Raw genomic sequence first — 27,597 nt, forward strand, 5'->3', positions numbered from 1 at the left:
GGTCGGCTCTCAGTGCCTCCTCCCGAGCCGTGGAGAGTCCTTTAGGTTCCGTTAGGTTTGCAGGTCGTGCTTAAAAGTGGGTTGGGTTACATAGCACTGAGTCCTCTACGTTTTATAGCGAAATTCTGTCGTTTCTTCCAGTGCCATTGAAGGTGCCATTGAAACTGTCAGAACGAGGGTGAAACTTTTAGTAGTTGCCCAAACCAGGTCAGGCTGGGCCTTGGCTCCGGCTCTGCCTTTGGGTGGAGGTCGCTGCCCCGTGGGGTCCTGTCCTGCCCTTGTTTTCCCCCAGCTCTCAACAGGTGTTCCCTGCACAGGGACACACCTGCCTGGCCCCCAGGACTGAGACTGGGCTGGGGCAGGTAGGAGGACATCAAGCGGTGCCAAGACTTCATGCTGGTGCCTGATTTACAAGGAGCACTGGGTTTGCTGTGAAGAAAATACCCATTTTATGCCTTAACCGGGGGCAGTTGGTTTTTCTGTTTCATTGTATCACCCATTTGCCTGTGCTGCTGTCAATGTTGGCCTCTTGCACTTCACATATTTGATGTGGAAACAACATGGAAAATGGTCTAAGGCTTGAGGCTGATGCTGATGAATCTGTTGCTCAAAACAAATAAGTAAGGCTCAGTGAACAAACCAACAATAACTTCCTGAAAAGTAGTTTCAGTGGTTTCTCACCTTCATGTAAATCTGGATCCTATCTGTGTGACCTCAATAGGACTGAAATGGCAGTCCATGAACTTTCTTCTGAAAAAAAAGCAGAAGTGCAAAAGGTTAGGTGAAAAATGATAGGAAAGCCAGAAATGGATTCTTGGTTACCAGTGTGTTCTGGTGGTTGCATCACAACAAATCCAGCATGTTAGATGGATAATTCAGAGAGCTTATGTTTTGCCACTGTAAATAGAAAACTTCTGAAATAAGCATTGAAAATCTGCAGTTCCAGACAGAGGCAAAGTAACTTTTAAAGAAACATGTAGTTTAATGTTCCCAGCCACATTTCACTTCTAGTACAATAAAATAAAAGAGCTTTTCTGTCAGCTTGGGCCTAAGTGGTCATAAAATACTCCTTTTATAAGACTTCAGTTCCTCTGTCAGTCTAGTCTCTGGGAAGAGCTCTCCGTGCAAATTGTGGCCTACCTGTGCTTGGTTCCTGTGTGCTGAGTGACCCAGTCTCTGCAGGCAGCGTGGCACCCCTGGGTGTCCTGGGTGCTGCTAGTCCATCTGCTGGGTGTGGTCAGTGTGGTGTCTGGTGCTTGCAGGAGGAAAGGGAGAACAAAAGCTGTGTGGGAAGCAAACTTCTCGCAGTGGAGTCCTCTCTGAATCCTAGCTGGTTTTCTCTTGAGGTTTCAGTTGTGACAGTAGGTGTGTTGCCTGGCCAGCTCCTGCTGTCCAAGCATGAATTAACATTCAAGTGCTCAGCAGGGAACCTGAGCCACACACAGAGCGAGATTCCAGCGAGCTCAGCCCAGCCCTCAGGTGCTGCAGCCCTTGCTGCAGGGTCCAGTGTGCTCAACTGCTGTGATTGTGCCAGAGGCCTTAAAGCAGAGACCAAGCCCATGCCCCTGAGAAAACTGCCAGTCTGAAACAACTGCACAGGGCCACGTTCTGCTGTGGATGAATGTGGCATCACAGCCAGACAGGGAGAGTGGGATCTGTGGCTGAGGAAAGACACTTTTGCTGAGTGCTTAGCTAAAATGTGCAGAGAAACCCTCATTTTGCACCAGAATGCATTTCAGCTCCAGTGCTGAGATCCCAGCAAAAGACATGCTTAAAGTGGCTTACTGAGACTAGCAGTAGGAATTGCTAAGGGCCATAATTATTTCTCTTTGAGTCTCATTTTCTTGTCAAAGGTTTTAAGTGTAATAAAAGCATTAATAGTAAACTTAAGGGAGATGAAAATGAGCCTTTGTAGCAGCTTTCTGTGAGCTCCAGGGTGTTGGAATAGGCCTGGAGGAGAGAGGTCAGAATTCTTTTTTGTTCTTTTTTTCGTGTTCAAATCACAGAAGAAAATCCCCAAACTTGTGAAGTGAGTAAAATTGTGATGAAGGTGACTTTTTTCCTTCCTTTGAAGCAAAACATGAGACAGGTTGCATTACAACCTCTGCCTTTTTTTTCCTTTTGCTGGGTTTTCTTTTTATTTTGGTCTTTCAGCAGCAGAGACAAAGATCTGAGAGCAACATATGGCATAAGGGTATCTGGTGATGTTCTCTCCTCCCTTTATAAAGGTTCCATAAGGTGAGCGTATGATTTCCAGGCGCCTGCATGGAGTTACTCCAGGGGATGATCAGGCTTGGATAACAGCGTTTTCAGCCTCTTGTGCATTGCTGAGCCACAGCTTTGTACCTGAAAAGCTTTGCCTATATTTAGTTTAAGGTTCACTAGCTGGTTTAAAACTTTTAGGAGCTTTTGCTGGGATTGTGTGAACTTGCTGCCCTGTTTCTGCAGACCTGGGTACCCCAGAACAAAAGCTCGTGCTGTGCTCTCAGGCTGTGCTGGCATAGGTAGTCTGCAGCCCTTGGCATGATCCCTGGTGCTGAGTTACCAGGTGTGTGGGGAGGGAATAACAATAAACACATTTGGGTTTTGTGCTCCATCAGCTGAATTGCTAGGCAGGTGGTTTGAAAATTGGATTAGCAAGAGCAGTCTTTCACCTTCTAAAATTACTGTTATATCAAGTAGTTATAAACAAGTAAAATAAAATATTTTATTAGCTCTATTATGCTGTGTCTGCAGTAGGAAATTACAGGGTTTACATTTCCTGAGGTTGATAAAGTCTTTCAGGAGGTTATGCAGCTATAAATCAAAGGTTACCTTTCAGATTGCTTATGAAGCTATATAGTAATTAAGATGTGGAGCTCTTCTCCTCTAGGGTTAAGTCCTTGGTGGTTGGTTCATTTCTTGTCATCTTAACATAGCAGCAATTTAACTGCCCCTTTCTGTCATCTCCTCTAGAAGCTTCTGTTAGAAAATGACCATCCAGGCATTCAGCCTTTGAGAAGCTGAGGTAGAGGGACAAACTGGACTTAAATCATAGGATTTTATTGATAAAGCAATGTCCATCTGTAGCACTGGAGGTCCAAAGCACAGCGTTGCTGCACTGAGCACAAACAGAAAGGAGTGCTCGTAGCTTCTCCTCCCATCATTGGATTGAACCCCTCCAAGACCCCACAAAAGCTGTTGTGTTTCTACTGGTGATACATCATGCATCTACTGGCAAACTGCCTTGTGTTTCGACTGGTAAAACTTCAAAAAGTGTACTTATGGGCCTGGAACAAATGTGAATGAATCAGCAACATGTTCCTGTAGTATTTCCAACACCTTAGATTACTTAATAGCCAGTGTGTTCCAAGAGCAAGCTTTGCTTTTGTGCTACATCTTCCCAGTGCAGCTCTGTGGAGTACAATCCTTCAGAAACTCCCTGGGCTGTCTCAGCCCCTTTGTGCTGCCCTAGGGGCAGGTGGTGACATGCAGGAGTTTCACTGGTGCCCAGGACATGCTCCATGGCCAAGTGTGTGAGCTGTCACTCGCCAGGGCTGCTCACGTGTGTACAGGAACGAACATACGTACACAGAAAAGAAATTTGCAGGTGCTGTGTGAGTGTGGGAAATGCTGTTGTCCTGTGTCTGCTGTCTGTCATCTCTCCAGTCCCTGTTTCAGCTGCTGAATGTTTCCCAGAAGGACTTGCTGAAGTTTTCCAGGCTTAACGTAACCTTCCACTTCTGCTTTCAGTGCCTCAAAACTCATTTTCTTCTCTCCTGCTTTGTGTTTCCTCAGCTGACCTAGGCTGTAGTCACTTTCTGCACCTTCCTTTCCGTGCTGCTTTGCCCAGAGGAGTGTCAGGAGTGACACAGCGTGGGTGGAGCTGCAGCCAGCCTTGCTCCCTGCTGCCATCCCCTTCCTCTGGTGCTGCTGTGGGCAAGGTTTGGTCATCCCTTGGGAGCGACGCGTGTGGAGAGCATCTCCTCCCCCGAGGGATGGGTTTCATGTTTGTAGAGCTGGACTGAGCTCATGAGCGCTGTGCCTCTGGACTGTGCTGACCTCTGTCTCCTCCTAATTGTCAATTAAACCCATCTCTCCTAGGCCCTCCTTTTGGCTGGGGAACGAGACCTTGAGAGTGCCTGTCGCGCTCTTTGCCCTGAACCGGAGGCGACTGTGTGAGCGCCTGAGGCGCAACAAGGACGTCCAGAAGAACTCGGTTGTGCTGCTGCAGGGTGGAGAGGAGACCCAGAGATACTGCACTGATACTGGCATTCTGTTTCGCCAGGTGAGAGCTGAGTCTGCAAACTAAGAAGCTCTTCGACTGCAGGAATTTGTAAATGATTTGCAGTTATTTTCCCTTTATCTCTCAGATGTGCATTGTTTTGCTTCACTGCAATAAACTGACTTCCTTAAAACACTGTCTCTTCAGCTCTGAGTTGCTCTCTCTCTTTCAGTACTTTAGTGTGCAGACTCTGTCTGGTTTAAAGGGCCTAAACCTGTTCAAGGCCTTAGTGTCAATCAATGTTTAATCTAATATTGAAGACAACAATGGAATATTTTTTCAGTCTGGTCTGACCCAAAAAACAACCTTCTTTCTGTAGTGAAACGTATTGCAGTTGACTGAGCTGAATTAATGAACAGAAAAGCATATCTCATGTTTTTATAAGGAGTATATTCCACAAAGCAGCATGTGCCGTGGAATTCACCACGTCTGCTCAAATGAGACTCTTCCTTAAGCACCCAAGTGGTGTTCTGTCACAGAAAGGGCCTAACAAGTCCTGGGGATGTTGGCATAACAGAGCTCTAACTGTGTGTATCCCATACTCTGTGTGGCACTTGGTTTGTGAGTCTAATTGAGCTGCTTATGTTAGGAAGAAACAAACCCAGTCAATTCTAGTGTAGATAGTGCATATCTCAGTGTAGTTGTTAGTCTGGTTTTGGAGGAGATGCACCTCTCAGGGTGTCAGAGCATGTGTCTGTACTTACCAAAACTCATCTCTGTATTGTTGGGTGCTTTGTTGTTTGCTTCTTGTTCTTAGAGTAACTCGTGACTGAAGGCTGTTCCTAGTGCAGCTTCCTCTTCTCTAGGGGAGGTTGGGTTTTCACCTCAGCACTCTGCCTCCACAGCCCACTGAAGCTGCTCTCTGCTTTCCCTTGTCTCTTGGGACATGATTGTTTCTTCCCAAATTCCCTAACTCTTCCCTAATTCCAGATTGGAAGAATGTATTCTAATGTGTGATGTGTGTTTATTGAGCTATTTATTCCTCACGGTAGCTTATTAAACTCTGATCCTTTCTAGTTGCCAGCAGAGGAATTTGTATCCGTCTAACCTAAAACTAAAATGACCTAGACCTAAACCAGATCTCCCCTGCAAAAGCAAGAGACACCTCCTCCAGATACGTGGCCGGGGGAGTTAGCATGTACTGCAGTGTGTGTTTAGAGCTGCTGGAAGTGAGATGTTTCTGCTAAGAGTATGTTTTGTCTTTAACCCAGGAATCTTACTTTCACTGGACTTTTGGGGTCACTGAAGCAGGCTGCTTCGGCGCGGTCGATGTCGACACGGGGAGATCCATGCTCTTCATCCCACAGCTCCCGGAAAGCTATGCGGTTTGGATGGGAAAGTAAGTCCTGTCTTCTCACTGCATTCCAGTGTGTCCCAGTGCTTCCCCCGTCCTACCTGTCTGCAGAGCTGCAGTGCTGGCTCCTGTTAATCAGACTGCACCAAGCCACGTGCTGGGAGGTGTAGTGATGTGCACATGCAGAGACACAAAACACGATCAGCTGGCACGGATCGCGTGGTGTCCAGTGATCCACCACCAGCTGGGAAAGAACACCTTGAGGATTGGAACCCATGAGCCTCATGGGGTCTGAGAGAGAGAGCTGAACCAGAGGCAAGTCAGTGTCTTGTGCCCAAACAAACTAAATAACAGCACAGGCTCTTTCAAACTGCTCCACCAGTTTGCAGCAGCCTTAGCTGACGAAGCCTTTGGAATGGCAGGAGGTAGTTTAGCCTCTTTGGTACTTTATTTTATGTGAACTCACAGACTGGGGAATGTGATTCTAATTCTGCTCTATGAGCATGCCATAAACAGCTCTCTGTCCACCTTGGTAGTAACTGCTGCACAATGCATAGTGGAGGAATTGATTTATTTATGTGTTTGCTTATTTTCTCAGTCTTAATTGTGTTCATACCCTCTACCAAACTGTAAATTTTTGTGTCATCTACATTGTCTTAGAACATTGGGTTGCTTCTAATTAAATATTTTGACAGGCTGCTTTGCTTCTAATTGAAGCTCTTACTTATATTTTAATGTTAATTTTGGGAAAAGGGAAACAATCACAACCAATCCCTTGTGCTGAACTGTGCCAGACCATATGGCAGGGCATGGCTGCTGTCTTCTCGGAGAGTTGATATGGGTATCACTGTCTTGCACCTGCCTGGAGCTGAAACTGTGATGGCATAAAAATGTGAATAATGCTGTCTGAAATATTTCAGGAGATAGCTACACCTGTCTGGGAGGGCAAGTTCTGCAGCCCCCACGTGTACTCTCTGAAGTCTGTTCCCTTGTGGTGCTTGTTTCCACTTACAGTTTAAGTTCTCTTCTACTAGGTCAAATCAGCTGGTTCATACCCACACTGGTTGTGCCTAATGTAAAAGGGCTTAAAATGTTCTTGAAATTTCAGCCTCTCATTTTGCATCCTCAAACAAAACGTTGTGGTGTTTGACTGGTGGTCTCTGTGATTTGTTTGTGCAGCACTTGTTATCCATCCATCCATTTACAGAATTACAAGTCTGGTTAAACGTGGGTCATTGTGTCTTCTTGTAGAGTGTAACAAATGGTCTTTATCACAGCATCCTTGTTTTCTAAATTCTCCCCCGTACCCTTCCTGAATCCCTCTGTTTGAGTCTTGTTTTCTCTTCTATCAGCCGTGGTCATGTACTTTTTCTGCTTGTCAGGAGGAGGATGGATGAATAACTCATTTGTGAGTCAGTAGCAGTTCTGCTTCATAAGTTGGTTGGCAGGGGGTACTGCACACAGCTTGGGCTTGTGCTCGTTCCCAGAAGACTCAATTTTAAGTCAAAAGTAGCACTGAAAGAAAAACACAAGTAAGTTTGCCTTCCATGCACTGCAGTTTGTCTGCAGTAGTTGCTGTGGAAGTGCTTACTTCTGTGCATGTGGAAGGCACTGTCTCCCCAGTGGAGAAAATCATTTAGCATCAGTGAAGCACAGATCAGATCAGGCCCTTGTGTGCTCTTTGTGAGGCTGGTATTTTGCAGAGCTCTACAACCAGGCTCAGACCACAGTGCAGGGTGCAGTTGCTTTGCCTGGTGTTGGTATTGCTTTCTGTTTGAGACAGGTGTGGGGATCTGTGATGTGAATTTAGGCAGACACACAGAGCCAGTGAGGGGTCTGAGAGCATTTCCTGAGATGAGCAGAGGGTTAGTATACAAACAAGACCAAGAGCACTGATTATTTTAGCCTCACTGGTTTTTGTGCCTGGTGCTGCCTGCTGAGGTGGTGCCTGGGGACTGCAGAACAGGTGGAGATGATGTTGCAGCAACACTCAGTCTGTTTGGAAATGATGGGTGTGGGCATCTCTCCTAACCCTGGGCCAGCCCATTTCTTAGTTGCTGCTGAGTCTTTTCAGGTCAGAGAACCTCTTTGCCCATCCCTTGACCTCTGTCCCTGCCCCTGTGTTGTTTGCAAGGCAGAAACAGCCTCTGAGCATGGCTTGGTGGGGAGGTGGGTTTGGTCCTCAGCATTTTGCTAGTCTTACTTTCAAAGAAAGAAGAGTTTAAGAAATGTGTCTAGTGGTGTAAGATTCTAAAGGCTTCAGAAGTGTGAGAGTATTGCAAATGCCCCTTTGTTTTGGCATGGTCTTACCTGGCCAAGTGTGTGGCACAACAGAGCTGTACATCATTTCTGTTCCTGGGAAGCACTGAGCTGGTGTCGCTGCATGTCTTGCACAGACACTTGAATTTCACTAATTAGTGCTGCACCTGCCATTTACCTCCTTAATTATAAATGACAGAACCAGTCAGTGTGCTGATTAAAGATGTTTTATAAAGTAAAACATGCTATGCAGCAGCTGCTTTGCATGGAGCACATGCCAACGGAACCTAATTGCTTTGCCACATAAGGAGTGTTTTTGGTGGAAAGCAAAAATATTTAACACTTTCATGCTCTAACTTTAGAAATGCACCTTGAATGGAGCAGAGCAGTATTTATGTGTGGTGTGCTGTGTTTCTGTGAGCCCTGCTGGCTGACTGGTGGGCACTGCAGCATTGCACCCACTGCCAGGATTCTCCCTGAGTTTGGTTGGAAGCTATCTGTGTACAAAGTTGAACCTTGGTGTAGCCCTTGGAGCTGTAATAAAGCACAATGAGATGCTTTGCAAGCATTAGTAAGTTCTCAGTGATGTAATGAGGAAGTTTTTAAAACATTGTCATCATTTTCGAGGTAGCTCATGACCAAAACCGACCCTGGGATCAGCACCAACCTTTGGTTTTGGTGATTAAACTTCACTGACCTCAGCAATGCTGAGCAGTTTTACTGCCTCGCAGGAGTATGTGGTTGGGTTTTCTTGTCTGTTTGCTTTTTCCTCAAACTCTTATAAAGAAAAAAGAAGCCTTTCAGTCTATGTGGATTTTTACCCTTTTTTCCCCATAGGCTGTGTGTGATGATGAAATTAGAAGCTAAGATGCTTTTTCTTAATGGCAGTTGGTGAGATTTTGTGTGGTTTGTGTTTGGAGTAATTGTGAGTGTGACACTGTCCAGCTTGGTGTGTTTATCTGAGTGTACCACGGTGGCTGAGCCAGGTGTGCTGCTCAGCCCTCGGCGTGGGGACAGGGCCAAGGGCTGTGGGAGGCTCACCCTGTGCAGGTGGCCCTGGGGCAGGGAGTGGGGCAGGGAGTGGGGTGTGTGCTGTAGGGAGCAAACCCCACGTCACCCTGAGTGCTCTCCCCACTGTACACGTTGCAGGAACAAGGGACACCTTCTCTGTGAGTTGATTGAGTTGGGGTGCAGGTCCTGCTCCTGCAGGTTTTACCTTCAGAGATCTGCCATATCACCCTGATGTTTTTCATTGTAACTTCTCTCAAATGAAACATGCTTAAGTGTTTTCTTCTCCCATGTCTATCAGTTTGTTCTTTTCCTGCCCTTTTACCCTTCCCTGTACCCACTGAATCTTTATTTTATCGTTAAAAAAAGATCAGTTTCTAATCACTTTAGGTCATCTTCTTGCCATTTTGTACCAACTGGCAATTGCAGTTTATCTGCAAAGTTTGTTACCAGCTGCAAATGTCACCTGTGGCTCTCATGAACACACCGAGTCCTGCTTCTGTCTCTGAGTGCTGTCAGAACTCATTTCAGTCTTTGCAGTATCCCACTAATCAAGACTTGCAGCCCATTGCTTTTTATCACTGTAACTCCTGGGAACATCAGTCTAAATTCATCCAGCATTTCCAGTGAGGCAGTTGGAGGGTTTCCCAGCCCTTGAAATGCTCATCTTTTTATCTATTTATTTATTTTTATTTTCTGCTTTAGGCTTTTTCATTTTTCTGTTACGGCTACTCATTGGGTTTCAGGTCACATCATAGCATCCTGTCCAAACCAATTTGAGCTGATTTTGGAGAGTAACAGTCTTGAGAGAGATTTTTATCAAATATTTTACTATTATTCAGATAGTACATCTGTTGCTTTACCCTTCATTTGATCCTTTCAGAACTGTACAATAAAGCTGGTTGCTTTTGATTGACGACAATTCCCCAGGCTGCTTATTTTCCATGATTCCAGTCCTCTCTCTGCTGCAGTGATTTCCATTTCTTGTCCCCCATTCATTTATTAGGGTATTTCATAGAATCATAGAATTTAGGTGTTAGAAAGGACCTTAAAGCTCATCTAGTTCCACTCCCTGCCCTGGGCAGGGACACCTCCCACCAGCCCAGGCTGCTCCAACCCCATCCAGCCTGGCCTGGAACACTCCCAGGGATGGAGCAGCCACAGCTGCTCTGGGCAACTCTGCTGCTGGTGGGAGGGTGAGCTGTCTGGGGGTTGCAGTTTTCCTTGGGTTTGTCACTCCCTGTGACCTGTGCTGTGTCTGTCTGCTCAGGGAGGACTCTCTGAAGGAGTGTGGTCGCTGGTGAGAAACATTCAAAGAGGAAAGTCCAACCCCAGCTGGTCTGTTAGAATCTGGTAGGGAGACAGGTCGTTACTATTAGCACTGCTAAGAGGCAGATGTGGGTGAAGAGCAGGCTGTGTTCTCCTGGCTGTGTTCTCCTGGCTGTTCTCCCCTTGCTGGGGCTGCACGGTCAGAGCGTGTGGCCTCGACCCTTGTGCTGGGCACTGTGCTTGGTCATGCTCTGCCCTTCTTTGTGCCCAGGGAGTTGCTGTGCTGAGTTCATTGAATTTCTTTGTGGGTTAGCTTTCCTTCCAAGTTTTACAATGGGAATATTATCACCCCCTTCTTGCGGCTGTTCAGGTCATCTAAATGCTGAAGTAAACGTCAGTGCTGCTCTCTCTCATTCTGTTGCTGGTTATTCTGGGAGCTGTGGGACGTGCTGCACCACTCCAGAGCTTGCTGCAGTGCTTGTATCTGTGAGACATAAAGTATTGCTCGTTTCCCACCCAGTACAGGTGTTTTCCAAAGTAAAAGCAGAACATCTGCTGTTGACAGATTCAGTGTGTAGCTTTCTTTGTTGAGAAGCAATTGAGACAGTATTTGAGTCCAACACTTGCTTTACAGCAGCCTAGAAATTAGACTTTTTAACCACTGTAATTCTTTTTGTGCTCTTCTTCTTGGGAAGAGAGTTTTTTTTAATAAGTATTTGTCAGCAGTCTTATGCTGCAAGAAATTTTCCAGGACCTTCAGTGTACAAAGGTTTCCTTTGTTACAGTTTTTTCTGTATTAGAACCCTTGTGTCCAAGGAAGAGTTTTATTTGCAGAGAGAAATAAAGCAAAGGTTACCAGCTGCAAGTTTTCTGTGTTTTTGTTGGGTAGCTCTTGATAGTATCTCTTAAATGTCTAATTGAGGCACTGCCTCTTGAGGTAGGATTTGTAGAAACCCGAGGAACTTTTCACCCTGTGGGAATGCCTGTGGTGGGAATAGCTGAGCAGGAGCAGTGAGACTGTATGTTTGAAGTAGATGAAATGGGTAGGTCAGTGCTTGGCTTTTACTAGGAATAACTGTGAGAGTCTCCTCACCACTTTACTTCTGATGTCCTAAATGCAGTGTCCGTGTGCTGCTCAGAGTCACTCAGCTCCTGCATGGTCTGTGTAGCCCTGGGGATCCCAGGATGACATGCCCAGCTGTGTCCAGTGCTGCGTGTGTGGACTCTCCTGCTCTGTCCCTCGGCTGGATGGGGCTGCAGTTACAGCCCTGGCTATGATTTCCAGTCAAATCAGCTTGAGTCATCATCTTCAGCTCAATTGCTTTCAGAGTCCATTATTTTATCAAAATCTGTCCTGCCCTGGACAGTCCCAAGAGGAGGGAGGAGTCTGAGTTTACCTGTGTGCAGGTACTGCTCTTTCCATGAACAGAGCAGTGATCTAGAGAAATGTGGAGAGGGAGTAGCACTGAGGTAGCCAAAGCATCACTGGGGGCTGTCTGGCACAGCAAGCCCATTAGTACTGTGTCATTTTAAATCTAGCTTGATGCCTTTTAATCTTCCTGTTTGAGACAGTGAGATTCCTTTTGGATATGGAGGTAATGACCTTTTTTTTTGGACAAAGTCAGGAACATCTGCTGGTATCTTGCAAAGCCTCCTGTGTTGTTCTTCCTAGCAGTTCCCGACACCCTCTTGTTTGGTTAATGCTTTGCCATCTGTTAACTCGATGATATTGTAATGAGGAGGGAGTTCAGTGGTGCATCTCTGACAGCATTAGAACATGGCTTTTGCATCCCTTTTCCTTCTTCAGCTTCTACATTTGCTGATGTATTTCTACTCATCTGCTTTAAATTTTGCAAGGCTGTTACTCTGTCTGCAGCCTCTCTGAAACCTGTGCTCTGCTTTCAGCTCATTGTAGCAAGACCTGAGACATGAGTTGTTGTCTTCAGTCTCTGAAGACTCTGCTCCTCCCGTTTCCTCCTGTGGGTGTGTGTTCCCTCGTGTGAGGCAGGAGAGAGGTGAGGGGCTGAGCAGTGTTTGGCTGGCAGCAGTGTGGTGCCAGGGACAGGCACCGTGCGCAGGGTGGTGGGCACTGGCTTGGATCTGGTGAGTTTGCCAGAAAGTGGTGGTTTGTGTCTGTTACTCTGAGTGTGAATAGGCACTGGCTTGGATCCGGTGAGTTTGCCAGAAAGTGGTGGTTTGTGTCTGTTACTCTGAGTGTGAAAGTCAGGGTGGAATGGAGGAAACCTGTGTTTCCCTGTGTAGCAGAAAGCTTTACTGTGAAGTTGGCTACTTTTAGCTTTTCTGTCTCACTGCATCACAAGAATCTTCCTCTCCTGAATGTGTGATACAAACCTGGACAGATTTTCATGCATTTTAGTCAATAATTTTTGTAGAATCTTAAAAGAGTACTGTACCCTGAACATCATTGTGTAGAAACTGTTTTACCCCAGACTTTGTCATTATCAGAGTCTTTAATATTTGTCTCTTCTGTTATTGCTCCATCTATGTTCATTCTCACTTTAAATTCCTGCTTGTGGGAGCATCACTTTCTGGTAGCTGCCAGGAGCTGTGGATCTGAAGGACAGTAAGCTGTGGGTCTGTATTTTAATTGCAGCAGACAGTCCTCAGCATGGCCTGTCTTGCCTGTGCCAGTACTAGCTGTCCTCCTCCACGACATCCTCGACAGCCTCAGAGTGGCTTTGTTGTCCATGTCCCTGTGGGAGCTCGGGACATCCTGCTGGTGGCTTGGTCAGGGCATGGCTGAGGTGTCTGTGTGCACCTCTGTCTGGTGTGTGTCTGTAACCATGCAGCAGCAAAGTGTGTAATCTGTAGGAAATGGTTTGAAATTGCTCCCAATTATGGTTTCTCTAGTTTTTCTAATGAACTACCTTTAGGAATATTTGTTTTCCAACAGGAATAGTTTAGGCTATAAGTAATCTTGAGCTGGGAACTCCAGCTGAAATGCTGCAGAAAATCTAAATTGAATGACTTCAGAATAAGCTGAATTTCATTTAGAGCTGATCCACTGTAAAAACTCAACACTGAAAGTCTGTGCTAGAAGCATTAAAAATGGAATACAAGGCAACCAGTAGGAATTAGTTCTGTATATTGAAGTTTGGAAGAACATTTAGATGCAAATGAAAACATACACATGAATGTATAGCAGCAATTAGGCTGCAAATATATTAGCAGTTGGCTTGGCTGTGTCTCTTTGAGGAACAGCTATCAGCTGTTATCAATTCTGCTCACAGTGTGTCTTCGGCGTTTGTGATTTAGATCCATCTCATTTGTACCTCTCTTCTGAATGCAGTTCTGAGAGCTGGAACACTCTCACATCGTGTTGGTGTTACGAGGCTATTGCTCCAGAGTCCTCAGAATGCAAAGAAATGTTGCTTAATGGAATTCTTACAGCAGTGTCAAATTTGTACAAGTCTCTGAAGAATTGCTGTTATGAATTTTTGTGCAATGTAATGAACAACAGGTTGAAAATTATTTTAGACAATGAGACCGAGTTTTCTATTGTGTTTAAAGTGGAAATACAGCTTTATACTGCATACAAATACAAATACTGCAGAGAAATTGAGATTTGAATTTTGTCCAACTATAAAAAAAGCTTCAAAATATGTATCTTTTTGGTGTGTTTATAGAGAGGCTGTCACAACTGTTCATCTTACTGATGGGTAAGCAGAAGAGTCAGTATTACATTTCTGTTTGAGGATCACATCTAAGTGGAGCCACTCGTAACCGTGCTCTGGCGAAATCTGCACCGGTGTGATTAGGCTGTGGTTTGGTGAAACACCTTGGTTTTTAAACAGCCTGTGATGTACCACTGTGAATTCAGTTATACCAAATGAAGAAGTTTGTTCTAAACCTGGAAGTTTTCACTAAGACCCACCGACTGGCACTGATTACTAGTTTTAGCACTATGTGCCCTTCCTCTTTTGCTGGTGGTTTTTGAGTTCAATGTGCATAAGGACACATGAAGTACAGCTGATGGGAGGTTTTACTGTACTAGAGACAGTCTCTTGTCTAAGGGTTCCTCTGTGACAGAAAATGAGAAAAATTAGCACTGTACTCCTGTAAATAAAGAGCAGTGCTGGACTCTTCTGTGTTTTCTTTCCAGTGCCCACACACTGTGCTGTGCCAGGTTTTTGCCAGCTGCTTGGGTGTGCATCCTCAGGGACAGTGCTGTTCCAGGAGTCTGGAGGTGCTTGTTTCCATTAGAGCATAAAATGGTCACTCCTGCTATTCCTGAAGCCAAGTATTGACATTTCTAACTCACACTGGTATTTGCTTGGCTGGAGTTATAAAGCTATTGGGAGAAGGTATTGAGCCTTTTTAGGGCTGCAGTTCTTTACTGTCTGTGGGTTTTGCCAGTTTATGTTGTCAGGGAATCTGAGCAATTGTGCACACCTCCCACCCCTGCCTGAAGCCTGTGAAAATTAGGTCATTGCTTCTGTTCACATCTGTTTACAAAGGAGTTGGGGTTTGGTTTTTGATAGGTAGGGAGCCATGATTCACTAATATCTGGGATCATATCTTCCACTTGGGCAATCCTCCTAATTAATTGATGGCTTGCTGTGGGTATTTGCACGTAGTCTGCGCAGTGATTAATCAGAATTCTGAGCCTGGCAGCCCATAGCAGCGTTCGAAGGCAGAGCCAAACCTAGAAACTGTAACCAGAGTCATTCATACAGGGAAGCACTTTTCTCTGGGAAGCATCAGATATACTTGGAATTACCATAACTGCTTTTCATGATGCCAGTGAGCATTTTGTGGAAGATAACCCCTGTGATGGTGATGGTCAGTGCTAGACTTCAGCCTGTTTTGTATTGGAATTGGATGAAAGAGTACTGAGCTTCTGCTTTGCTTTCTGTATTGCTTTTGTGTATGTGACAGCAGAGAATTTTTCTGCTCTAATGTCGACTTTGATGTGCAGTTTTTTCCTTGCACCTGTGTGGTTGGTCTTAGAAACGTCCTCGGTGGGAGAGGCAGCTGCATCACTGAGGCATCGTGGCTCCCGTGGGATGGGAAGGGAATGGTAACTTGTGGGAAGTGAATATGAATTTATTTTACCATCTAGTCGGAGGTGCTAAATGGCTGTACAAAAAGTGTGGCAGAGCTGTGAGGATGCAGAGAGCTGAGAAGTCTGGCTCTCTGCTTCCTGCTCAAAGTCTTGCCGACTTCGGAGTGAGATTGCAAGAAGAAGATGAACAGGGAGGTACACATCTGGGAATTGTGGCAGCTTGTCATTAGGTGTGATGGAGCTGGAAGTATCTGGAAGATGACCTAGTTTAATAACTGAGAGGATGGAGGATTATGGGAAAATGCTGTTTTCTTTCTCTCAAAGTAGAGAAAATATCCTCGGCCTTGAAAGAATGATGAGCTACTTTTGTTCCTCAGAAGAGTCATAGTGTACATGCAAGGAGATGTTGGAGGGATTACAGCTGGAACTGAATCAATAATGGATTAATATTAACCATAACCCAGGAATTAAATTAGCAGTGTGCTGTAGCCACTCAATTAGAGGAGACAACTAGCAGCAACAAGAAGTTGAAAAGCAGCTTGTGAAAAGGTTGAAGTTTTCTTATTGGAGTGAAGGAAAATGAAACCTGTTCTTACTTTCACTGCATCAAGTGAACAAACCCCAGCACATTTGTGGGCACACTTTGAAGAAGTATTTGCTTTACAAGAAACAGTTCTTGATTCAGACAATGCAGCTGCTTGTGGAAAGTGCTTTGGGGGTATTGCTCTAGAGAGCGTGAGTTACCCTGAGTTACCGTTGGCCCTAAATTAGCAGTTTTACAGCTGGGAGTCCTCTGATACCAGATGAATTGGCTGCAACTGCAAAAGAGAACAAAAAGGGAAAGTGCTAAATCCGTTCATCATGTTTCTGGAATATAAAGTACCTCAGCGCGTGAGGAGTGAAGGGAGGGAAAAGGAGGTGAGGGAACTGTACCATACAGGGTATCTAAAGATAAGAGATCTAGTGATTTTGTTAATGATATGTGAAATTAGCCAGGGAGAAAAGAGAAATGATAATTGCTTTGAAATCTCCATCAGTTGTGGGAAGAGTCCACAAAAGGAGCATTGCAAAGGGAGCATAGAGTGAGATATTTCTGAGGTATTTTTGAGTAGTACTTTCACAGGTGAATACATTTTTAGAAGTCTGTGATTCACTGCGTGAGGTCACCATGAACATTTTGTGCTGTTGTTCATGTCACAGCCCAGTAGTGTTTGGAGCCTGAAGGAGTGTAAAACCAGGCTGACAGAGTGCCATGGGTCAGTGCTCCAGCCCCTGGTCCTGAGGTGCCCTCGGTGTGGAGCTGTCTCCACACCTCTGCTGGTCCTCACTGCGAGGGGTGAAGTGTCCTTTGGTCTCCAGTGTCCTTTGTCCTTCCCCAGCTGGTCTTACGCTCTCGTAGCGTAACCTTGACACCGCTGAAGGTTTGGTCGTGCACACCTCTTGCTCTCTTGCTGTCTTTTGGGATGCATGGGATCCTCCAAACTCTGGCTCTCCCAGGTGTGGTGTTTTCCCCCCTCTTTTCTTTACCCGGTGGAAGGATGTGAGATGTGTGGTTTGGTTTTCCTTTTTTTTCCTTTTGAGACTGCATTTTCAGAATTACACTGATCATACGTATTTCAGTTTTGGGGAGACAGAGGTTGTAATCAGAAGTGAAGCCTCATGAGTAACTGCTGCCATAAGTGAGGCAGTGAGCAGCAGCACAGCTGCCCTGGAGGCACCGACTGGAGGCAGGTCCTTGGCACTCTGCTTGCATCATTAAAAGATCTCTGGTTGGATATTGGGAGAAAAGAGCAGAAGAGATTCAGTTTTGGACATGGCGAGGTAAAGTTGCCCACGCTGCTGGGTTAGAGGAGTGGGTGTCTGGTGTCATCACAGAGGCATCAGAGCCTCAGTCTGCTCAGAGTGGTTCCCAGGTGGGAAATGACTGTTTTGTTCACTCTCTGAACGTAACACAGAGCAAACCAGTCTTTTGCTATTTCCACATCCTTCCAAAATTTGGTGATGTGGGAAGTTGTATACAAATGGCATGGCAAAAATCTGTAACAAAACTTTCTTGAATAGGATGGGAACAAGCCCCTTTAATTCAGAGGAGATCATGAAATCTTAACTGTCAAATGAGGACTGGATTAAAGCACAGTGATTTTTGTAGCCCTGGCAACTTCCTGTGTAATCTCCTGTTTTGAGGAACGGAGTCAAGGATAAGATTATTAAAACATTCCTCATATCTGATTCTATTGTTGTGGTAGTAAAGAACATTATTTCTTTGTCTGTGGCCTTATTAAATACAGCAGCAAAGCTGAAACAAAATATTTGTTTGTTGTTTCCCAAAGGATTCATCCCCCTGAATTCTTCAAGAAAAAGTATGCTGTGGATGAAGTCCACTACGTGACCGTGGTGAGTTCTCTGTGCATCTGAGTATTTTGTTCTGTGAATCCAAAATCTCTAAGTGGCAATGATGTTACTCAATTTTAGTCCTCTGCTCACTGGATGTCTCCTGACTTGATGGGACTGTCTCTCCCTTCCTGCTGTTACTGCAAAGTTCTTCTCTCTCATAAAGCACTTAGGAATTATTATTTTTTAAGGCTGCCATTTTGAGCTGGACACTGAGCTCTGAATTGGGAGGGAGTCTGATAAACATGCTCTGTGCATGGTGAGACCTGTCGGTCTGTGTCTTTATCCAGCCAAAACATGTCACTAAGTGCAGTCGTTGCAGTGCTTGGAGAGCTGGGTCTGCTGTCAGGGAGGCTGCATGGCCCAGTTCTGGGAGAGGCTGCCTGCCTCGCTTTGCTTTCTGTGGAATCATCCCCTGACTGGAACAGCAAATGTATTCACACATCTAAATGCAGCTGTGACCTGCTTACTTAGGCTTCTCATTCCATTTCTGAGCAGATGTTTGTAAACTTGTGCACTTGGCCAGTTCTCTTTCCTTGGGTAGGAAGGCTCAGCAGGGTGAGGACAGTATTCCTGCCAAGCTCTGTGGGTGATTTTCAAGGAGAGCAGCTTGAAAAAGAAGACTCTGATTCTTCTGTCCCTGTAGAGCACTAACTCTGACTCTCTAGACCAAAAATTTTGCTCTCAGCTGTGAGGATGTTTCAGTTCATTTTCATAATGAGTCCAGCCACGAAGTGAAGTTGGAGGGGCATGTGAGAAGTGGGAGTGGAGGAAGCTGTGGAGAGGTTGCTTTTTGACGTGTGTGAGTTGGAGTCGTGCAGTGTCAGGCACTTCAGTGCTCATCTGTCAGACAGTCGAAGTGCAGGTTGAAAAGACATGTTTTGTTCTTAAAAATCACATTTTTGGGGGTCACTTTAGTTGTTTCAGGTCATTTCCCATCAACAAATGTCTTTATTGCAGTTCTATTCTCTGCTTCCTTACTGCTTGAGAACCTCCTTGATGGGGAAAACAGCTCTTTATGTGGACCAGTAACTAAAATTAGAAAGTAAAGTCTGCTCTCCACCTGGACTGCATGTGTTGATGTGAGAAGCTGTTGGAGCTTGCCATGAGCCTGATCAGCTCTCAAAGGTTCTTCCTATAACCTTTGCCTGATGTGCCCAGGAGTTGGTTTTCCACCATCAAGACACCAGGGGCCTTGTTTACAGGATGGCTTTGTCAGTGAATAACCAACCTAAGTGTGTAATCCTGATGTTTCATGGGAAGAACAAACAAACAAAAAAGGTGGAGTTGGGATTTTCAAATCAACTGTCTAAATATGTTTTGATCTTCTGTCTCTTGTTGCATGTCTCAGGTAATGCTGCAGTATCTGAAATGTATCAGAGGGACATTTTTGTCTCTGCAGCTCATTATGTACAGGGAATATTTGTGCAACTGGCATCAATGTGATTGTAAGGCATTAAAAATAACAGCAGTGTAAACCTTCTTTTTAGATATCCAGTGTCTTGGCTTCGAAGAAACCTGCTGTGCTTCTCACTTTGGTAAGTCACATTCCTAAGAACAATTTCTAGTTTTCTTCAATGAGGAGATCAGTTTGTTCAGCATTTCTGTGCACTGTCATTCCCTCTCTTTTCCTCCCCATCTTGGCCGAATTTGAGGCCAGCTGTGTGTAAGTACAGTCGTTTGCCCCTCCAGGATTCCAAGATGTGCACCCTCTGGCCTTGCCCAGTTTGCATTCTGTCTGCCAGAAGCTTTAGTGGTTTTCTGGCAAACAAGACAAGCCCATGTGAGACCAGCCACGGCAGCTCCCAGTCTGTCTGCAGCCACTCCGAGCTCCCTTCGCCCTCCCTCTGCCCCAGGCCTGGCGTTTGGGCCTTTCTGTGGGAATCCCACGAGCATTTGGGGAGTACATTGTCTGCTCAGAGTGGTTTAGTGAGCTCAGCTGGGGGGAGGGAGACAATATCAAATGCCTGCCAAGTATTCTGAGTGGTGCTTGCTTGTTTCTCTGGGAGTAAGATGAATGAGTGGAGGTAGACTGCAAGTTTCTTCTTCCCCATCACGTCTCTCCCAGCTGCCTCCCTGGGTTACAGGTGTTTAGAAACTCACTATTAAGAGTATCTGTTTCTTTATCTCCAATCTGTCTAAGAAAGGATTTGCTGACTTGAGCTTTCCCTTATAGCAAATGCAGTGGCAGCTCCTGGATTTCTTGTTTTCCCATGATAGTGACCAGACAGAAGCCTTAAAATAAAATCCCTCCTCAAGCAGCCACATGACCTGAGGTCTGAATCCTATATCCACTGAGAGCAGAGGCCCCAAACAGTTTCCAGTCTTTCTCCACTTATGTTTGTGTGCACACACATACATGTACCAGGTGCCCTATGGTTAATGTTGTGTTCTTTATGAGAAATGAGTGGGAAATGGGTGTTTGACCATCTTGTGCTTCTTACTGTGCGTTTCTGCACATGGAGCTGTTGAGTAGTTGTTACTCTGTGAACATCCTGTTGTAATCAGGAATTTTCACACAGATTTGGCTGAGAGGATGGTGCTGTGATGCCTTCACACTCCTCCCACTGCCGTGACGTACTTGGAGAGGGAAGGAGCTCTTCCCTTTCCACTGGCTGAATGGAAAGCTCTCGTGGTCTCACTCCAGAACAGAACTGCAGCTCTGCTGCTCAGGGTGCCCAGGCACCTGGCAGAAGTGTTCATCTGCTGTGTAGCAGCCAAAATGCTCTTGCTTGTGCTGCTGGCTGGGATGGAAAGCTGTGGGGCAGCAGCAAGCAAATGTAAATAGTAAGCATTGCCAGGGCAGGGCCCAAGAATTTATTTCTAAATTAAATTCCTTCAGAGGAAACTTTGCCTGTTTTTCTTTCTCCTGCTCGATGTAATTTTTGTGTAGGCCTCCCAGCTCCCTCTCAAGATACAAGGGCATCAAAATCACAGCTTTTCTGTTCTCTGTGCAGCACATCCTGCCCTGAGCTCTGTGCTAGTCTGTGGAACTGAGTATTTCTTATCCTGGGCTTCATTTGAACACACACCCTGGGGTGTTTTTTTTTACAGTGATTCCTGTAAACTTACGTGTAAGTTTTCCTAGGGACTTACTGCAGTCAGGGTGTCCCCAGGGTTTAAATTTGAAATGCCTGTGCCTGGCTCAGAATCCTGATCCTCTTCATCTCTTCCCTTCCAGCGTGGTGTGAATACTGACAGTGGCAATATCTCCAAGGAAGCTTCATTTGAGGGGATCAGCCAGTAAGTGACAAAGCTTTCTTATGCATTAATTATTACATATTTATATTGAATCCATTTCATATTGCCTTTTCCCAATACAAGGTGCTGAGTGGCAGCTCAGGTGTCACAGAAATTTTGATCCATGTTTCTAGTGCCTGAAAATACAGTGAGGTTTTTTCAAAATCTCTTTTGCATCTGAGATAATCCAGTGTTTCTCTGTGTTTGCTTTAGCTGTCTGAACCCAAATACAGCCATCTTCATACTTCCATTTCTACCTTTGGGACTGGAATATTTGCCCTAATGATGTTGCTTCCCTCCCTTACTTTTTGAACTTCTTCTGGAACATTATTGCCTAAGCTATTTGATTAATTTTTCCACTGTAATAAATAGTCACCTGGGACACAATGACTCCTGTGCTTGTAGGCTATTTCTGTGCTCATCCTGAGGATCACCCCTAAGTTATTTTTGTCCTGCTAGCAATAATCAAACTTGATCTCATCCTGATGATAGAGCCCATACTAGTGGGTTATGTCATGGTTTCCCTGGTTTGTGTGGAGCTCTCTGGGTGTGCTGTACACAAGAAGCTGCAGCCCGTGGAAGGGAGGCTGGTGGTGGGCATCACCTAGGGCAGGGGAAGCAGGACAGGAGCTTGGGGAGGACACCTGGGCGCTGTGCTGGTGCTGCTCCTGGGACTCCTCAGGCCAGAGCTGCCTGAGCTGTGACTGGTCCTGCAGAAGTGACTTGCTCCTGATGGCAGATTTCTAAAGTAGCTCGATGCATTCTTCTCTGGAAGAGTATATTTCTGCTTGCTAATAAAGGCTAGTTCTGTGTTTGATTTTTATTTTTTTTTTCCAGTTCATGGTCCCATTTTTCAGACTGGAAGATGTGCAGGATATTTTAAATGCTAATCATGTCAGTTATGTGGCCCCTGTGGAAATGCGTTCAGAGGTTATTACTCACCATAGAGAAGGTGATGCTGAACCTGTGTGGTTGAACAGAAATGTGCCATACACCTTAAAAGGGTGTTGAAGAAATCTTTGCTTGCTGTGTTGGCAGGTTTGCGTCATTCTCAGAATCAACTGATGCAGGTGATGGACAGTTTAAGCAATTTGACTTAATGTTTCAAGCTTTGCAGTGGATTCCTTTCCCTCAGAACTGCACTTGTTGGGTGTGAAGTGCAGACCATCTGAATGGCCTTTTTCAGGTGGTGCAGCAGAGTCAGTTGTTAGGAGAAAATCTTGCCATGGTGAAGAAGAGAAGATTGTAATATTGTGTATGAATATATTTTAGATTTTATCTCTGTAGACACACAAAGTGTATGTGTTAAACTGACAAAGAAGATCTCATTATACAGAGCTATTATACAGGAGGTGTAGATTTCTAGGGGGTTTTTTAAGTAGTGAATTTGTCTTGCATGTTAAAGGACAACTGAGTATGAAATCAGTTTGGACATGCCTTAAGTGTGGTATTTCTTAGCTCTGTGGTGATTAAATGGAGTATTAATATGTTACAGATTGCAGCTGTAGCAAATGTCAATTTGCTTTCTTCCTCAGGAGCACAAATCTCATCATCTAAGTATTGTCAATTTGCAAATTGCAGGAGAAGGCTTGCTCTGCCTGATCCTCTTAACGTTAGGGCAGTGCATGTTTTCTAAGAGCAAGTTGTTTACTGCCTAGTGAGATGAGAACTTCGCTGGGAGACCAGGGTAGGCTGGTTTGATGTGGGGCTTTGTGTACAAGTTGTGCGAATTAAACACCCTTTGTATACTCCTGTTGGTGGTGACAAGCTCTGCCCCTTGAGCTTGGTATTTAACCAGTAGCTTTTGGGATGTGGTTTGTTTAGCTGCCTTGTTGGTAACCAGAGTGGAGCATGACTGGGGCCATCAGCTTCAGCAGTGTCAGCTGTAAGCTTGCAGCTCCCAGGAGCTAAGTGGGGTTGAGACAGTGCAATCCTTAATCCTTGACTTCCTTGACAAAGTGACCTAGGATGGATTCTCTCCCATGTATCAATTGATGCTGTGTCCCAGAGGTCTAACATGTTGTGTTCTACTTGACATCACATCAGAGTCTGTCTCACCTGTGAGATAAAACTGCCGTGTAGCTGATGACCTCCTGCCTCTTCACCCCCACCAGCATCAATCCTGCTGCCTCTCCCTGCCCTTAGTAGTGCCCCAGCTGACAGCAGCCAGCATTTTAAGGAGTGCCACAGCGTGGGTGGGCTCAGCCAGTAAGTAAAAGTTGCATTTCTGGCAGCACAAAGAGAGTTCAAGAGGAGCCTTTATGGCCAGGAAAGGTAAAATCCAAGGACTGGGATGAAGATGGTACATCTGTCAGCTGAACTGGCTTTCCTAAAGGAGCATTATTTGGGCTATTGTACATTGGTGTACAATTTTTTCCCCTCTGTTTTAATGGTTAGATGGGACAGTCTTCTGTTGTGGGGCTCGTGTTTGGCTCACTTGATTTGCTTTTGATTTCATCCATTTGTCCTTGTGGTTAGAGTGGGCACGTCAGGTTCTCAAGGTGGAGTTGTCAGTCACCTGCCTTCTGTCCCTGCCCTTCCCTGCCCTGTGTTTTCTGCTGTTAATTCACAGTAACTGTAGTTTACTCTCACTGCACAGAGCTGCTGGTGGAGCTTTTTGCAGCATCTCCTTCACTTTTCTTCACTGATTTGTTTTCTGCCTGGCATACTGATGATAACTGTTGAAATTTCTGTGTCTGTGAGTCCAGCTGCAGCCTAATTCTTGTGTGTCTTGGTTTGTGTGGTGTGGGTTCCTGGTGTGCTTTCCAGCAGGCAGTGCAGGCTCCTGGGCTGTAGAATTTTGAGAGATTGATCTTACGATGTCGTTCGTACCTCTGTTTCTGCACACGTTTGTATCTAACTGTCTCTTCCACTCCAGAATTATACCTGCATTGGTGTACATAGGTAATAATTTTTGAGCCACTGATGAAATTGAAAACATGCCCTTTCACTGCTTTCCTGCTCCAAGGGAGCAGCTTGATTCCATGCTGGTGCATTGTTCTGTGACTGGTGGTTTTTTGTATCGTGCTGCTTTTCCAGTGCTTTCTCATCAGTACCCATAGTACTGAGTACCAGACAGCTTGTCCTGGTTCAGTGCTGTGATAAGTTGTTGTTTTGTACTTTAGAACAGGAACACAGAGCTATTAACCTTCTCCTTGTTAGGTTTTTATAAGTTTATAAGCATCTGTTTTGAAAAAAAAGAAACACAGTTTTTTTTCTGCTTTCAGAGGATGCAGGAAGAGCTTGGCACAATTGGAAGTGACTTCAAAATAATTATTTAAATTGGATTTGTGCTTTAGTTGGTCCCTTCTGAGGTATAAAGAATGGTTAATAACCTGGAATAGATTTGATTTTTCCTTCAAAAATGTGGGAAAATGAATTGTTGCATTACAGCATTGTTTTGGAGAACTGTTGGGAGCCTTGGAGCGTTTTAATTCTCTTAAACTGAAGAGCCAACAGTTCTGAGTCAGACAGAAATACCTTCAGTGCAGAACACTCCTTAGGCACTTAAATTGTAAGCAAAACAAACCCTTGAACAATGCTCGAAAATCCATTTGTGTTCCACCTAATTACTCAGCTGCTTACTCTGTTGGCCACTGTAATGTTATTGTTTAGAGAGCCTCAAAATCGTTCCAAGCACACATGAATTGCTAATGTAGAAAATAAACAGAAAAGCAGTTGAGTGTCAGAGGCCAAGGTGAGATGGAAACTGCTGCTCTGCCTCTTCGGGGGGATTGGCCAAGACGTGCAGAGGTTTCCTTTCCACCATCCTCTGCGCAGGGTTTGTCACATGCCACTTCTGTGCACACGTGGGAGGGCAAAGCCCAGGGTGGAATCAGCAGTGCACGGTGGGGTTTGGGGCCAAAGCTCAAATCGCAGGATCCTTTGGGAGGGAGCTCTAGGGGTCAGTCTGGCCCACCCACACTCACGGCAGGGAATGCATGGCTGGAGGTTTCAGCTCTGCCCCAGCAGGGTGATGTCTCAGCCAAGCTGTTTCTCTGGCTCTGCACCTCCTGAAGTTACACACCTGCTTTAGTCTCCTGTGTGTCAGCACCAGTGTGGTGAGGTGAGTGCGTGTGCTCTCCTCACCAGGATCTCTGCTGAATTCCAGCACCACATTTACTTTCACTGTATTTCCTCAGAGAAGACACAGTTTACAAAAAATGTTGGTATGTTGTCTCTGCTGTTGTGTCTTTGGCTGCTTTTTAATATCAGTGTCTTTTGGGTTTTTGCAGATTTAACGTGAACAACAAAATCCTTCATCCTGAAATTGCAGAATGGTGAGTAGCATAAAACCTTTCTCTTTGAGTCCTGCTGAAAAGATTGCAGCTTCAGAGAGATTCCCTCAGCAGAAACCTCCCACTTTCCTCTATGAGTTTTAATTCTAAGCTGATTTCATGTTATGGAGTGGAAATAATGTACAAAAGTAAAAACAGGGCTAGGTAACAGCCCTGAAAAGCAAATGATTTATGTAACATTTCCTAAGCATTATGTCTGGACACACATTTCATAGGATGTGTTAGGAGTTGCTTCAGAGAGATTCCCTCAGCAGAAACCTCCCACTTTCCTCTATGAGTTTTAATTCTAAGCTGATTTCATGTTATGGAGTGGAAATAATGTACAAAAGTAAAAACAGGGCTAGGTAACAGCCCTGAAAAGCAAATGATTTATGTAACATTTCCTAAGCATTATGTCTGGACACACATTTCATAGGATGTGTTAGGAGTTAAGTCGCGTTCGTGTAGATGTGAATTTGTATGAGTAGGAAAAGAACTGAGGGTAACTTCTATTCTAGCAACAGAAATCAAAGCTAGATCAAAACTCTGTCTGAACAGGTAATGTTTAATTAAGTGTTATTACTTCTCTCGGACTTATTTTAACAGCCTTAATTTTGTTGAATTATTATTCATGTAGCTGTACTTTGTAATTCTAAGGGAATTCTGCTCTAGCCTCTCTGGAATAGACCAATCAGAGAGTGGCTCAGTGCAAAGCTACTGCATTTTCCTGGTTTTCTGCCTTTGGTCAGCACTGCTGACTGGGCCCTCAGGGGTGCTCCAGAACTCAGGCTTTCCAGTTCTCCATTTAGGAAATGAACTGAAGGAAGAACGTAGTGGATTTTGTTAATGAATTAGGTTTTTATCTAAGCTTTTTTAGTGCATTAATCTAGAAATGAGGAAGCAAATCCTTAGTTAAGACAGATAAAGCTCAGACTCTTAAAATACAAACAGGGAAGTGCATACTCTGCTGTAGCATGTTCTGTTATGTGCTGTACATACTGTGCTTTTGGATGTTTATTGTCAGCACATGTCCTGAGAACAGCCTTGTGCTCTCTTCATCTACAGCTAATTGCCAGCCTGGCAAAGTTGTGGAGATGTTTGCTGAACATCAGAGAGGTTTCAGAACATGCAGAATTTTTTAGAGATCACATTTCTGTTGTTGCTGATACTTTTCATTGCTTGGGAGGACACAAAGATGTAAAAGGAAAGTGGGGAAAGTGTTTGGATATTGTTGCATCCCTGAGTTGCGGATGGCCCTGGAGGTGTGCAATAGTGGGACTCCTTGCAAACCCCACTGGTGGGTGTGAGGGAATGTGAGGGCTTTGCAGCACAGAGACCTTAGGGCACTGAGTTTTAGGTCTTGCCTGTTCTGTCCTTCTAGAATTTGGGCCCTTCCTTTTCCTAAACAACGAAGGTGTCTCAGAAATGATTTCTGAATGTTGAGCTGGTGCAGCCTTTGGGGTGCAGAGTTCTGAGTACTTGGTCTGTAGGGATGTGCTGTTCAGATCAGCAAATTAAGCGCAATTAGGTATAGAAGGAGCTCAGCAAAACCTGGGGCTTTTTAAAACATCGTTAGTGTTTAATTAGTGAAGCTCCTGCTCTTTCTGGCAGTGATAGGAGGGAGCTGTAAAGGCTCAGATGGTCTGAGCCCCTGATGCCATGCTGCATTGCTTGTAGAAATGACAGAAGGGGCAAGCCAAGTTACCTGCTCTTCATGGGGTCTGGTTGTCCTGCAGAGGTGGCTGCTCCTGGCTTCTGCCTGGGGTGGTGCAGGGTCTGGGCTGTCTGTGGTTGTTTGAGGGCACTGGGAGCTCTCAGCCTCTGGCACCTCACTCCCTGTGCCAGCAGCCAGAGCAGGATTCTCCAGCGGCGTGAGAGGCTGTCTGGGGAGCAGAGGAGGGAGCTGCATCCTTAACCTGAAGGTGTCATCTTGGTGCTCCTCTTGTTTTCCTGCTTTATTGCAGTTGTTTTTGCAGGGGCAAGGAAGGGGATCTGGAGAGAGCCCTGTCTGACATCAAGCTTTGCTCTGTAGACACAGCAGTACCACAGGGAGAGAGATGACAATTGTAGCTGCAGAAGGCTCTGGATTAGGGTTACAAACTGCTTCCCTTTCAGTCTGATTAAATCCACCTTTCCAAGGAGTCACCTGATAAGCTTTTGTCTTCTGTGGTTTCGATTAATGCAGGATTGAATGTTCTTCAGGAAGCTCAGGTAGGGAGAAACATGATGAGGTCCTTGCCTGGAAGTCTGAGTTGGTCCTCCCTGCAGTCTCATGCAGGAGGGATGCTTGGTACACACCTTCCCTCCACCTGCTTTCCAGGAGGGGAATTCTAAGTGAAGCCAAAGTTCAGATTTGCATTCAAAAGTGTCTTAAAAGGTTTTATTGAGTTTGGTGGCTTTCATGTTAAAGAGTGTCGTTGGGGTTTAAGTGTCTGGTGAGATCAATAGGTGAATGACAGGTTATGTATATTGAAGCTCACTAAAGCTGAAATCTCCTTAGCATGTCAAGTTGTTGCCCAAGAAAATTTCTTTGGGAAGCAATAATATTTTTAGAATGAAGAAAATTTTT

General features: G+C 45.1%; 1 protein-coding gene across 1 annotated transcript in view; it reads left to right on the forward strand.

The window, feature by feature from the left end:
• Window positions 1-4,083: 4,083 nt before the first annotated feature.
• PEPD (peptidase D) overlaps window positions 4,084-27,597 on the forward strand; it is a gene marked incomplete at its 5' end in the record, with an annotated part of 101,468 nt that continues 77,954 nt past the window's right edge. Inside the window, 6 exons of the mRNA XM_009073961.1 lie at window positions 4,084-4,267; window positions 5,476-5,603; window positions 17,451-17,514; window positions 19,002-19,049; window positions 20,693-20,754; window positions 24,987-25,031. Of these exons, the coding sequence (XP_009072209.1) occupies window positions 4,084-4,267; window positions 5,476-5,603; window positions 17,451-17,514; window positions 19,002-19,049; window positions 20,693-20,754; window positions 24,987-25,031 (531 nt within the window). The remainder of the gene's footprint in view (window positions 4,268-5,475; window positions 5,604-17,450; window positions 17,515-19,001; window positions 19,050-20,692; window positions 20,755-24,986; window positions 25,032-27,597) is intronic.

This window comes from Acanthisitta chloris, unplaced genomic scaffold (assembly GCF_000695815.1).
Source record: "Acanthisitta chloris isolate BGI_N310 unplaced genomic scaffold, ASM69581v1 scaffold12974, whole genome shotgun sequence".
In the NCBI taxonomy this organism is placed as follows: Eukaryota; Metazoa; Chordata; class Aves; order Passeriformes; family Acanthisittidae; genus Acanthisitta; species Acanthisitta chloris.